At 41.5% G+C, this 15215-nt stretch overlaps 1 protein-coding gene across 1 annotated transcript in view; it reads right to left on the bottom strand.

The window, feature by feature from the left end:
- The window catches only part of LOC128021110 (neurotrimin), a 309825-nt gene extending 295735 nt beyond the window's left edge, over nt 1-14090 (bottom strand). The window contains exon 1 of the mRNA XM_052608049.1: nt 13730-14090. Within this exon, the coding sequence (XP_052464009.1) occupies nt 13730-13790 (61 nt within the window). The 5' untranslated portion in view covers nt 13791-14090. The remainder of the gene's footprint in view (nt 1-13729) is intronic.
- Nucleotides 14091-15215: the final 1125 nt, after the last annotated feature.

Raw genomic sequence — 15215 nt, forward strand, 5'->3', positions numbered from 1 at the left:
GCCAATGAAAGTCCGCGATCTGAAACTGAGGGAAAAGTTCCTTTGTCTCTGTGGAGGCAAACCCCCGGTGATCTAGTGCCTGTCCGATTCCATCAGGGATATTTCTATCAGTTCGTACTTCAGATTACATACATTTTTCCATTACTTTGCTCCAGATAAATGGGTCTGTCAGAGCATGACGATTAGAACAAGACTAAACATAATATATATATGATCAAAGATCTAATTTTTAGATCGAATTACACATTTAAAGATTTGCTTAACACATGATAACACTGCAGATGTTGGGAAACATCTAAATGTACCAAAAGGGAATACGTAATACATTTATAAAACATACAAACAGAAAGTTAATGAATACATTCCATAGAATGCATTGTTCAAAAGAAGCCAGTGATTTGGCTTCTCTCCTGTCCTGTGTGGTCGTAAACTTTTACAACCTGCAAAAGTGGGGGTTGCAGAAACGTGGCTCTCTTTGAGGAGGTTAAAGTGAGGAGAGACATTTCCTAAAGTATGAGCTTGCAACTTATACTCTTCACATAACAAGGATTAACCATTTTATGCAATCCATAAACATAATTAAAATACACATTAATAATAAAATGAAAGTAAGGAACTTATACGAAAGGTTTCCTTTGTCTCCAGTGTGTTGAAGGAATTTGGGTTGGGGGTTTTCGTTTCTTCTTTGAAGCTCGCATGGGCATCGTAAATAATTTAAGTCCAGCCAGGCTGGCGCCAGGCCAGGAACTTGGTTCAAAAAGAGTTTCATTTGGAAAATCTGAATTAAACACATGAATCGATGATCTGCATATCTGTTACACATCCCCCTTTCGTCAGATGAAGTCCCTGTGTGGACATCATCGGACGGCAATCATCAGGATGGGCAGATGACAAGTGAATTGTGATGGTCATGCAGCAGGTGGGTCCTGATGACAGGTGGTTCCTGAAGCTGAGGATTCAGCTTGGTGAGGTTCGGTATTGTCTTTGACTTTGAGTCCCTTTTCCGGGGATTCCATCGGAGACCTCCAGCCACAGTTGTCGTGAGTTTGGCTGTAGAGGTTTGCATCTCGTTGAGTATCCTGTATAGGATGAAGGTCACGCCAAGAGTCAGGTTGGGACCACTGACAGTGGAGATGCCCCGTGCAGTGTCGGCAGCAGTCCAGGCTAGGACCGCAGATGACTGGTTCAGAAATGGGCTGTCGAGACAGTGCTTGGAGGGCTGTGTCGACAGGAGTAATGTCAATGTGTTGGGTGGTACCTTTCAGTACTTGGTCCAGCAGGTTGGCACGGGTGGCGGTGTCATGCTGGTCGTAGGTCAGTGTAGCTGAGCGCACAGGAGTGTTGACGAGCCATCTGTTACCCACAATCTCTGCTTGCGTTTCTGTGACTTGTGTACGAGGCTTGGCTTCGGCAGGGCAGCGCGTATCGCTGACCCAGGGTTGCAGCTCGCAGATTCCTTCAGAGTTGTGTCTGAGGAAGGGTTTGCTAAGGCAGAGATAATGAATGTCTTTGGTTAAAGTACACCTGTGCATGTTTGGGGCCAGGTACAGCTGTGTGTCGTGTCGTGGTAGGCCACCACATTTGGAATGTGTGTTTTGGTGTGGGTGTTGCTCTTCCACATCCTGACACTGACAATGTCTTTAGGTCTGTAGACTTGGTTTGACTCGCTGATGAGTTGGTTCAGGAGCACGTTCACTTCTCTCTGTTTGGGGTTTGCGTGCCGTAGGAAGGCGTTATCCAGAGAGTTGGCCAGGTGCATTCGTAGCAGGTCAGCTGGCATGGTGATGGTGTAAGACAACACAGTTAACACGAGGCTTAAGGGTATCATGTATGGTGGGGTTTTACTCGTGGTTAGGCTGTCATTGGAGGAGCTAACCTCCCACAGCATGTCTGTTGTTAACGCTGTAAGCAGCTGAGTCTGGGTAAAGTTCTTCTGGAAGACAGTAAACAGTGGTTTCAAGGAGTTTACAGTCTGGTTCGCTGCATTGACACTGGACATAACAATGTTAAACATTCTGGCGGCAGCAGCGGCTCTAAGCAAAGCTCCCGGGAACTGTTTGGAGCGGTGGTGGTGTCCACCTAACTCCATTTGTGTAACCGTCACTTTCTCATGTTGGCTGAACAGGTGTTTGACATCGGCCTCAGTGTGAGTGAGGGAGTCCTCTCTCCATCGGAACCTTGTACAGCTGTATTCGGTTACAGTGCTGGGGTAGTGTGCCCTGTCATCGGTAGTCAGGAGTCTCAGCGGTTTTCTCGGTGGCAGCTGTCCTCTCTTTGGCTGACAGCACGGCACAGCAAACCACAGCAGCATCCTGGAACAGATAATAGGGAGAGAGAGAAAGAAAGGGAAGAAAGAAACAAACGAGGGCTGTCTTTGGTTGGACAGGGCAGCCTCTTTGCTTAGTGGGCGGCGACTGGGTTTAGCTCGCCCCCGCCCATGTTTTGCCACATCTTGCTGCTGGCATGACGCTTGACTCAGTGTTTTGTCAGTGGCTCTGGTGCTGCGTGGTGCAGCACATGCTGCGTCATGGAAATATATTGGCAGTATCCCCCTTTTGCTCCGTGGCATTACACGCCCTGGCATTGTGATGTCAGACGGTGCACAACCCACAATATTGTTCTGTGCACGCAGCATGGTTTGTGTATCATGCAGTGGTCTGGGGCTTTGGTTGTCAGTGACTGTAGACTGGTTGCCAGGGTGGATGGAGGGGTCTGAGAGGTGGTAAAACAAAGTCATTATCAAGGTTTCAGAAGCCCGCATGTCCGCTATGTTGGTCTGTGTAGACAACGGAGCCTGCGTAAGCGATTCTGAGGTAGGCAGTTTAGCTAGTAAAGTTCTTGTGCTGTGTGTAATCACTTCAACCTTGAATGTGGGTGGGTGGGTTGGGAGTGACCACAGAATGTTGTTTAGTGTGCCAGTTTTGGCAAGGGTGTCAGTGTGATCTTTAAAGTCCTCGTCTAGACTTGGTAACTTCGAGTGTCCTTTTACCTTCTTCCAGTACACGATCACATTGTGTGTTTTTGTGATGTTATCACATTGCTGGAACAGGTGTTGGTGTTTGACATGCTTGTTGTTTGCAAGTGTGAGTCCGAGTTCCACACATTCAGGTGAGGATTGGAAGAAACCCAGCGTGTGGTGTAAGGTTTGACCACCTTGCAGGTTGAGCCGAACAGCGACCCCTTTGGTGTAAGCTGGTACCACCGTACCCTGTTTGTTGACTAAGGTACAGAGGCTTGAACTTGGGCCTGTTGTTAGGGCGTTGTACTCATGGCTGGCTGCTGGGGTTCCCGTGACCTCTGTGACCTGACCGTCTGGCTCTGTGGGAGTTCCCGTGACCTCTGCGACCTGACAGTCTGGCTCTAGCAACCTGTGTGGCTGGAGAGAAAGAGGTTCTCGCACTTGAGCAAAGTCTTTTAGCTGTTTGAAGTTCAGAAGAGGGTCAAAGTGTTCTAGCAGGTCTTTGTCGATGAGCAATGTATGAGTGTTCATTGGTGGGACATACATGGGATGTATTAGACTCATCGAAACGAATGTCAGGTGAATGGAAACAACCTGTTCAAACTGGATGTCATCCTGTCTGTACACCTGTACATTCAGTTCATAAGTTTGAGGTGTAAGAGTTCGATCTTGTCTCTTAGCTTCAAATTGGAGTCTTTTGAAAAGGTGAGATGAGATCCCCGTCGGGTTTAATCCTGTGTCGATCAGGTCTTCCCTGTTGACTCCTTTTCGGCCCACCCCCTTTTTGACAAGGCTGCCCAGGAATGTTGGCATCAGGGCGGGTGGGACGATCGGTGGGTGGTGAGGACCGGTCTTGTGTAGCTCGCTGCGAAGGCAGGTAGTCAAAACAGCATTTTCTGGTACCTTGTGTTTGTGGTACCTGGTGTGAGGACCTGTGCTGTCTCGTTCAGGGTGTGCAGCTGTTGACTGTGGAGCTTGGGTGTTGTTGTCACTTTGTGCTGTAACAGTTAGCTCTGTGGTCTGTAGATGACGGGCAGTGTTCTGGGTGCTTGGCTCATCTTCCTTGTGAGTTTTCATGTGAAGAAGCACTTTCAGCACCCTCAGGATCTCTGCTGTCTCAGACGTGGCTGCACTGTGTTGCCCTCTGCTGGCTTGGAACGGTATTGACTCTCTGTAAAAATGTCTGTGACTGTGGTGTTGTAGGGCGCCATCTAGGGTTAACTCCAAGCAGTGCTCAGAGACAGAGACTTTGGGTTTTTTCACAGTCTTTTCACAAATAGTCTTTTGCTTGGTGCAAGCTTTGTGGGCTAAGTTCCGTAACTCTTGTGTAGTCCTGTTACGGGGACACGCTGGGACTCTGAGATGAAAACTCCAACTGGCATGTAGGTTTGGGAGGAACAGAGTTTTTAAGTTGAAATCCTGTTCCATACCTGGTTCGTTGCATGCTCCGAAGTAGGTGTTTCGTAGCTGACTACAGAAAGTCTGTGGGTTTTCAAATCGGCCCTGTTTGAGGTCCATAGCAATAAGGAGCCCATGGTCTGAGTTTGGATCAGAGAATTCAAGAATCAAAGTCTGTAGCAGTTGCTGGTAGTACGCTTTGACAGTCTCTGGTTGACGATCCAGAAAGCAATGCACATCACGGCTGGATGTGATTTTTAACAGGTACAATGTGTTCACATCTGTCACGTTGGCGACAGTTTGCAAATTAAAGTCAATGGCTTGTAAAGAAGCATGAACGTCATGTCCTCCCGCAGGATCTGGATTGAATGTAGAGATGCTTCTGGCTAGCTTGTGAAGTTCTCTGTGAGCAGTGCAGGGTTTGGTGACATGCGTTCTCTGGAAGGGTTCTCTTCCCTCCGTTGTTGATAGATGTTCTTGTAAGCTGGCTGGTGATTTCCTTAGAAGTGGGCTTACACCCCCTTTTCCAGCTCTGGGTTCTTGGCTGAAAGGGTTGGAGTGGCGGCCCGGGAGAAATTTTGTGGTGTGCGTTTCTCCGATCCAGCCACTCTGTAATCCGTGAGATTGTCTCAGTTCTGTGTGAACAGTGTCAAGTTCATCTTGGAGCTCATCTCTCTGCAGAGTAAGCTTGTTGAATTTAGCTCGGGCCGCTTGCAAGTGTGTTTTGCAGGCCCAGGTTTTATAGTCTCTTTCTTTCAGTTCAGTCTCTGCTCTTTTTAGGAGAGCGCCACCTTGCTGGAGTTTTTTGTTGAGGTCTTTTTGGGCTTCTCTCTCCAGCTGTTCTCTTTGATCTGTGTCGAGGCGAAGATCTTGCAGGGCATTGTGAAGTCTTTCAACTCCTTTCTGTAGCTCTGGATCTGTGTCGTCCTCTTTCTCGCGCTGGTTCTGGGTCTCGAGGAGGAGCTGATCAAGATGACTCTGGGTTGGGGCCTGGTCCTTCCAGGCCTCCTCCGCGATGTTGCTCCGTTCACTGAGCCGTGCCTGGGCGACGAGAATGTGAACTAGGCTTCCGAAGATCCTGGCGAGTTCTCTGTAGTAGTCGCTTTGGTTTGGATCGCGTGCCATCAGTTCATCTAGCTCGGTGTCTAGTTGCTCTGGGTGCTGCAGGTTACTGGCGTCCTTGGGCAGGAAGGGGGTCGTCACTGCTTTCAACCATGTCGAGAGGTGGCCCCCGTGGACTGCTGGACTGGATGCCTGGAACATCCTGATTCTCTGTCGGCGAGAGAAGCACAGCACACACACACAAAAAGACCAATGCAAGTTCGTTCTACGTTTAACGAGCTATATTCATACGGGCTGTGCCGTTTATGAGAATTTTGGGGCTGACTGATGCAAACAGTCAGACAGTTAAGTAGCCAATTAACTTGGGTCAACGAAGGACCTGAAATGGAGATTTGACAGGCAGTAGCCTAGCGGGTCGTGTGATGACACCGGCTGCTGGTGGTCGCTCTACTATTTAACTTCGTTGGTGGCTCCCAGGTTACTGTCTCTATGTGAAATGAAAGAAACAAATCACAACAGAACAGAGGGTAGAAAAAGATCAAAGTGAAGCACAACACTTGAAATGCGATGAAAACAATAGAAACACAATGTGTTAGTGGGAATAAGGAGGCCTAAGCCTACTGCTAGGTTTTAAGATAGGGCCAACAGGTGAGTGGGCTATCTGGGTAGGAAACCTAGAAATATGGTGTGGCTTAAAGAAGCAAAAGGGTCAGAACACTTAAAATATATCCGGGGGAATATCTAATATTCTGTGGCTTATAATAAGTGGATAGGTTTTATCACTTTTGGTTCACCTGGTTGAATTGAAATCATTCAGGTGGGAACCAGTGGCTTGGTCAACCTCCCCGGTGCTCCCCAAACACTGAACCGCAGTGTCCCCGGTCCTCCGTTACTCTGGCGTGGCGCCGTCTCGAACGGCTTGTGACTTTTAGCACAACCTTTGGAGTGCCAAAATTGCTGATGTCTCTTGAGACAAGAGGAACACCGGTCGGGCAGCCTTGCTCACTGGAAACCTGAGATGACTGTCCAATCACCGAGGGAGTTCTACAATCAAATACACAAAGGATGAACAAAGGAAACTTAAAGTTAATTAATGTTTGGTTTGTTTAACATCAATTGAGTAACTATATATGTAGAGAGGAGAGGTAACAGCTTTACCTAATAATAATAAACAAAGGAATTATGATAATAATGGTAATTATCAAAATAACCTAAGTCAAAAGAGAGAAGAAAAATAATAAACATCAAATTAAAAGACAGGAATGAAACAAGGGAGAAGGAGTAGCTGGTTTTCACCACAAGGGGGGGGGGGGAAAGTACTGCTTCTCTGTCTTTAACCTGCTGAGCAGAAAACTTAATTCAAATTAAAAATTCAAAACTGGTTTAAATCAAAATTTAAAATAAGCATGTATGAATTAAAAAGGAAAATCTGAATAATATCCTATAATAACCATTGATAGCTTGTAAGTTATCATTAATGATCATGAAATTAATCAAACAGTGTGAGATTAATCAAAGAGGGTAAAAGTGGACATGCAATTCAAACAGAATGGAAAAGACAGAGGTCTGTTAGTCGATTTAACAGGAGACTGCCACTAGATGGCTTACCTTCTAAGTGGGTCAAACCGTAGTTGACCTGACACATCTAGATTTCCACTATTAACAATTACATTTTAATTCAAATCATGTTTGAACCAAACTCAAAGTAAATGTAAACAGTCAAAGGCAGGGAACATTCTTTTGTTTCCCTGTAATAATATTCGCACGAGCAAAGCTGTAAATGCAAATAATTATCGAGAATTTAGACATCCAATTCAAATATACATCACAGGGGATTATAAATTAGCAATCAGAGCGCATTATCTGAAATGGCCACAGGATGGCAGCTTTGCACTCATGCAAGCTGGAATCAGAAAGCAGGGCGTACCCTGAAATTTCTAACCCACGCGTTCCTCCTGGTGTTTAGATAGAGGAATTACAATTTCAATATGACTTAGAAATTATCTGATCGTTTGTCAGGCTGATTTTCTGCATCAAAAATCACAAGTAACAAACCAAAGGTTTTAATCTCTGAGGTGCTATATTAACATAGGTTGAAGAAGGATCCGTTCACTTCCAAAACACAACTGTAATAAAAACAGGAATTTTCCAACTGTTGACTCCAATAAACATTTATCAAAATAGCACTTATGATTTAAATGTTTTAGGTTTAAAAATCGGGTAGCTAAGCCAATTTTAGACCAGGAGTTTTTATCGTTTATTTTTTTGAATATCATGTGGTTTACCACGAATTCAATAAGCAAGGCCTTTTTAACTGAATCAGAGGAGCATCGCTCAGGTTCAGATTTACATGTTGCAACTATTAAAAGATTTCTTTATCTTTTAATTATTCATATTAAAATGTTTTCACTGTAAAAAGATTTTGGTCTTTCTTAACAGGATACTTTTAACATTATACTGCAGTTTACTTTCATCAAAAATAACAGTGACTGTACTGTTAAGTTTCTACAAATACCTAGCGCGCTGACTGACCAGCTTTTTGCCTCAGTCAGTTGAGTGAGTTCGCGTCTTGCGACTTATCTCACAAGTAACATTACATAATTTCATAGCGCACGTGCAGAAATTATTAAAAACCATATACATAGATTGATTGCTCACAAAACGAAGTTTGAAATGCCCGCATTCTCCACCATAATGTAACAACAATGAGTTTTACATAGTAATTAACTCAAATGATATATAGGGAATTTGAATAATTAATCAGGAATATGATTAATTTAAATCTCAGATGACAGTTACATTAAATTTGATTGATTATGAAAAATAGCTCAATTGCCTATAACAATAAATAATCACAGGGCACTGTAACTTACTCATTAATATGTCAATATTACATTCTTCATATCAATTATTGTGATATCTCTTACTGTAAATTACTGCAAATCAAACCGTGGTATGTCCAGCAAACCCCTGTAGACCTATCAATTTTCAATAAAGTTATCACGCCTTATAATTCAAGGAAAAGTATTCTCTGGCCATGAAAATATTATCCTATCCTTATGATAAATTTAGTTTCTAAATTTAGAGCTTGTAGCTATAGATCAGACACATCTCAGTGACTCGTAATGTGAGTGGGGTGGAGTCCAAGCCAATCGTCAGTATATGGGTTTTTAATAATTAAACTAGTAATACATCAAACTACAAATCACACAGAGTAAATATGCGTACGACAATACAAACAGTAAGCTTTATACAATACATAACGAATCCAAATAAAAGAGAGAGAGAGAGAGAGAGAGAGAGAGAGAGAGAAAATAGAATGAGATCACATAAGGAGCTCAGGTATGAAAATCATAGTCAGTAACTTTTGGAGCCAACAACAAATCAGATCATAACAACACTTTAAACCAGCATTTAAATCTCCATAGAAAAGTGATACTTGCAAAATGTCCAAATGTGAGTGGCGTGAGATCGGCGTCGAGCTTGTGAGCTTTGCGCGCTGTTCCCGTTGAAACAGCCATGTGCCATGAAACGGAGGCCATGTGACGCGCGTGCACGCTGCGCTTGGCGTGAGCGTGGAGCACGTGGTCCTTTGTTCTGTCCTCGCGCGGTATTTGAAAGGTTCAACAAACATTGTTCCAGAATTCGTCTTCCTTGCGTGGAGAGGCGAATAGTTGAATAAACTTAGTAAAGAAAAGAAAAGAAAACGAACGAAACGAAAGCTTCTAAAGGAGCCATTAAAATGGCTTTTTCTCTCAGCCCCTGTGCTGAGGGGGTTTGCGCTATGAGCGCGGCCTATGGCCGCGCGGAAGCAACGTTGGAGAGCAGCGTGTCCGAGAACGGAGAAGAGGAAGAAGAAGAGAGGCGGACCTTGTTCGGTCGTTCTTATGGCTTGAAATGGTTCACGCCCCTTTTTCGCGTAAACAGCCAATGAAAGTCCGCGATCTGAAACTGAGGGAAAAGTTCCTTTGTCTCTGTGGAGGCAAACCCCCGGTGATCTAGTGCCTGTCCGATTCCATCAGGGATATTTCTATCAGTTCGTACTTCAGATTACATACATTTTTCCATTACTTTGCTCCAGATAAATGGGTCTGTCAGAGCATGACGATTAGAACAAGACTAAACATAATATATATATATGATCAAAGATCTAATTTTTAGATCGAATTACACATTTAAAGATTTGCTTAACACATGATAACACTGCAGATGTTGGGAAACATCTAAATGTACCAAAAGGGAATACGTAATACATTTATAAAACATACAAACAGAAAGTTAATGAATACATTCCATAGAATGCATTGTTCAAAAGAAGCCAGTGATTTGGCTTCTCTCCTGTCCTGTGTGGTCGTAAACTTTTACAACCTGCAAAAGTGGGGGTTGCAGAAACGTGGCTCTCTTTGAGGAGGTTAAAGTGAGGAGAGACATTTCCTAAAGTATGAGCTTGCAACTTATACTCTTCACATAACAAGGATTAACCATTTTATGCAATCCATAAACATAATTAAAATACACATTAATAATAAAATGAAAGTAAGGAACTTATACGAAAGGTTTCCTTTGTCTCCAGTGTGTTGAAGGAATTTGGGTTGGGGGTTTTCGTTTCTTCTTTGAAGCTCGCATGGGCATCGTAAATAATTTAAGTCCAGCCAGGCTGGCGCCAGGCCAGGAACTTGGTTCAAAAAGAGTTTCATTTGGAAAATCTGAATTAAACACATGAATCGATGATCTGCATATCTGTTACAGAATCATTAAAATCCAAATGGGACACCCTATGGTAGTGTTGTAATCAAGACCTTCTAAACCGAGCCCAAGACAAGAACAAGACTTTGAGGGATGGAGACCAAACTAGCACTTCTTAAATTCATCTAAAAGATCCACATTTACTGCCTGAAAAATCTCCTATATTTAATCAATAAATACAATAAGAATAATAAGACTATAAAGAGCTGTTTCCAATCAAATGAAATCAACAACAGAATTCATCTTTGCACTGCAGAGGCTGCATCTCAACTGGTAGAGTCACAACTTCTGAAATATTGTTGAGATCAATGTATTTTTTCAAATAAAATGATGAATATTTAAATATGATGGGAAAATAAAATGAATATCAATATCAGAATTAAACTGGCAGTGGGCTGTGTGGAGTCAAGTCACTTGAGTGTGTCTCAGAATAATTTATTCAAACGATTCCTTCAAAGCAGCTGATTTATTTAGTAATGAAACATTGCTATGTGTTGCTCAGAAACACACAACAGCTCTGCTATGGATCTGTATGGAACTACTGTCCTTGCAAAAATAGCCACGAAAAAAATTAATAATAATAATAATAATTAAAATTGTGTCTAAGATGTAATACAATTAATATTAACATCTTGTGTGTTGAACATTTGTATAACACCTTAGCATTGCTGTTAAAATTGCCTAAACGTCTAAAAAAGGCATACCCAAAGTAAATGTCATGCAGTTCTTGAACCATCTGGAGCATGGATTTGGTCTCTTTTAAAAGGTGACACTCTGAGGTTTGTTCCTTAACAGAACAAACTTGAGAATCCCTGTAAGCCTTACTGGTATTGAGAAACTTTAAAGACAATGAAAAGGGATTAAAAACATTCCACCTACATTTTTCTGTAAACAGATGCCTGCAGATGACTATAGCTGTGAGCTATTAAAACGCAGTGGGAACAGAGCATGAAGCCTTGTTGGTGGTCTGACAAAGACACTGATTGTAACTGCTGTGCTGATTGTGTGTTAAAAAGGTTTGCATCATTCAAATCACAAGAATCTCAACTTTCCAAAGAATTAACATTTCCAAAGAAATGACATGTTTTGCTTGTTTGTTTTTTTGTTTTGTTTTTTAAGTTGTTAATTGTCACGAAGTTAACCCTTAAAAACAGGCAGTGTACTGCAGGCTGTACAGTGAAACACTGGCAGGATAAAATCAATATCACTGTTTGCAGTCGTGCTTATATTTGTGAAAACTGTTATTTTACTCTTGTGATATTGCTCATGGTCAGTAAGTTTTACATCATCACATTAATGATGTAAACAGATAAATCAGACAATGTACCAGCAAGGTCTTGACTGATCTTTAAGTAAATTACAGTCTTTTTAGTCTGAGACCAAGATAAGACCTTCAAAAAATGGTTTTAAAGGATTTGAAAATCACATTGAATTGCTAAAAAGAACATTATTTGGTGTAATGCAATATGTTTAAATGGTTTAAGGTTAAAAATAAATCAGACAATGCACCAGCAATTAAGTTATATCCCCACAGTTGTGGTCTTTACTGATCTTTAAATAAATTACATTCTTTTTAGTCTGAGACCAAGATTAGACCTTCAAAATATGGTCTTAAAGGGGTTATATGACATTGACTTTGCTAAAAAGAACAGTATTTGGTGTATTTGGTGTAATGCAATATGTTTACATGGTTTAAGGTTAAAATATATATATATATATATATATATTGCACATAATGTACATTATTGTTGCTCCTGTATACCCTATCCTTCTGAAACATACATTTTTACAAAGCTCATCGTTCTGAAAAGTGAGCTTTTCTGACTGGCCAGCTATCCAATGTGTTGTGACTGGCTGAATTCCTCAAGCGTGTGACGGAAATGTTACTGCCAAGGTGCAACAAGACAAAAACATTAAAACCCATTACAAACAAGGCATTTGTAGCATCCAATGGGGACATAATTACTGATTATTATGACTTATAGTACTGCCTTTTTATTCACTGCGTATGACAAACAACAATACCTACTCTAGACTGGTCAAAACTAGGGTTGGGTATCAATTGTTTTTTTTTACGGTACTGGTGCCATATCGATATCTGTGCATAAACAATTAAAAATTTTTACAATAAATCCATAGCATTCACATGCTCCTTAGATGCTCTTATTTCCCAAGCTTTCCTTACTCTAAGGCTAATAAATGTATTTCATGATCTGGGTCATTATTTAATACAAAACCACACATAATGTTTCTACTGTATCTCTGTCAATCACTCTGATATTCTTCTTCCTCACACGCACTGAGGCAAGCATAATGGAGATCTACACAGTTACAACTGAATTAAGTTACAAAAGTGTGGACTCAGGTCCTGTCTCAAATGGCATACTTCATGTGGACTTGTAGTCTTGCGGGCTGATTTCTAACTAGACAGTCAAAGCGGCATTATGTCACGAAAGTATGGACTTTATGTAGGCTATGTGTTTAAATAAGTATCTGTTTAGGGTGGGGTTTGAGACAGGGTTTCAGAGGATGACTGAAAAGGATTAGGGTGCAATTTGGTATAGGTCAAAATTATGAATGAAAAAAAAAAACTTGTGACCATAGTTGCTTTTGATAATGCATCCATGGTCAGTTGAACTGGATAAATCGATTCCTTAATAAGATCCGAATCGTGAATCGTTCGCTTACATCACTTCTTACATCGTAGCTACATCACTTCTTCAGTCCTGAACATTCCCTGGGAGAGCTTCTGTACAGTGAAATTCACGATTTGTAGTGATAACGACTTAATTTCCTTATCAAAACAGTCGTTATCAAAATACTTCAGAAAACTTAACTATAACACATGAGACTACTTTTATAATGATATATATATATATATATATATGACATTCACCGCCATTCATTGTCTTTGCATGGAAAAAGGCAGCCATGTGACGTTCCTACTTTTCTTCATGTGTGGGTTATGAAAGACATTAGGGTAAGTAAATTATGACATTGTTAGTGATTTATCCCTCGTATATTAAATTATTATTATTATAATTTATTCATCACACCATGCATCAGCAGCAAAACACATCTTACTCTAACAAGCAAGTGACAACTGCCGCGTGACGCGTCCTCCTGACAGACAGGGCATATGTTAAGCACGGGCTCGTTGCCTCGGCAGATTAGCCCGTTTTAACTCAGCTATGCAAAACACAGTATCTCTGCGACCAACTTAAACCAGCGGATCAGAAACTAAGATGGGAGCTGTTCTCCAAACTCACTCATTACATTGTTGCGCAGCCACGCAGATGTGAAACAAGTGCACGCTTTTCCACTTCTCCAGTGCGCTTTTCACAAAACTTTCAAGCGCGAATATCAAGTCAATCCACCCGCCCTCCGTCTAAGATGCTGAAAATACATCAAAAGCCAAATATAATTCCGCCCATAGTAACAGTTTGAAACCGCGTAATGCCACAGAGTTTGACTTGTCTTCATTGATTGCGAGCGCGTTCTATACGAGACGCGTTCAACAATCTCCACTCAAACCCAACATATATATAAAAAAAATCATTTTACCTTGTTGAATCAAAGCGATGGATATCCCAGCCACGACGACCCAGTACACGGGACTCTTCATGGCGTCTGGAGCGGATCAAGTGCGCGCGAGGTCCGCGTGATTGTTTTCCTTCTTGCAAATACCAGTTTGAAAATCCGGAGGAATAAGTGGAAGTGTAGTCCCAGGCTCTAAGTAACTGTGAAGTATGCACTTACTCACTCACCTACGCAGGCGCTGAGAAGTCCCTCCTTCAGTGAGGTATCGCTTATTGAGCTGTTTGGATAGGCTTCCACAGGATTACAAGAACCCGCTGTTTTCATTTGCTCAAGAAATGTGACTGTACATTTGAAGTGCAGTGCTTGGGTTAGTTTCCAAATCTTGTATTTGCTGCATATCCACAGGCCGTTTGTCTTATTGCTTAATCATTTAACAATACTGTTGTCGAGTTATTATTTAGCACTGGTTTTAATTTCCTGCATGCCCTCTTGAAATCAATTTACACTACTATCTCTAAATTGGTTTGTTAGGTTACAAGTGGAACATTTTGTTTCAATGTCTGTAACACTGTGTCTCCTACTTTAATATAATATTACCATATATGTCTGCTACAGATTAGAGTAGCCAAAATTACATTTTAAATTAAAGCTAATCAAATTTGAAAAACAGGCCAAGCATCCACTTTAGAGATGCACTATAATTAATTGTTTGTGTTAGGAGTGTGAAACACATTTAGAAAAAGGTTGAGAAAGTGAATAAATATTTTGTGAGTGCAGTGCATTCCATTGCAACTGTGTCTGGTGTTCAAAAGGTAAACATAAATTAATTCTGTAAAATTGGCTTCCCGTTGTTCCTCCTTGAAGACTTCAGCAGGTGACTTGCCGTTAAATCTGGCTTTGAATGTGAATGCGAAAAATCATTAACCAGCTCAGTCAAGTGAGACTGCTTGTCATCTCCAATGTCAATGAAACACTTTACATCATATGAAGGATTTAAAAAAAGACCGTAAGCAATTCAGAGTTGGAATTGCTGCGAATCATTTGGCAGAAAATGAAATGTGCGGGAAAAATTGATTATTTGACAATCCTGGCTAACGGAGTACGTCAAGCCATGGCATAGATGATTATATTCATTGACATCTCTGACATAAATACACTGCCTGCAAACTTCATAACAAGCTTCAGTTGGTTAGAATGAGTGGAAAAGTTTTGTTACAAGTAAATCTTTCATTTGAGCCAGAACCAAAATTATATAATGAAAAAACATATTGATTGAGCAAACAACATGTGAATTCTGCATGGAGATTCCTAAACAATGCAAATCTCACTACTTAGATATTAAGTTGTTGCTATAATTCATTACATTTTATATATTACATTTTACAAAGGGCTTTTCTAGGCACTCAAAGCGCTTTACATAGTCAGGGGGTATCTCCTCATCCACCACCAGTGTGCAGCATCCACCTGGATGATGCGACGGCAGCCATAGTGCGCCAGAACGCCCACCACA

Source organism: Carassius gibelio, chromosome A10 (genome assembly GCF_023724105.1).
Source record: "Carassius gibelio isolate Cgi1373 ecotype wild population from Czech Republic chromosome A10, carGib1.2-hapl.c, whole genome shotgun sequence".
NCBI classification, from domain to species: domain Eukaryota; kingdom Metazoa; phylum Chordata; class Actinopteri; order Cypriniformes; family Cyprinidae; genus Carassius; species Carassius gibelio.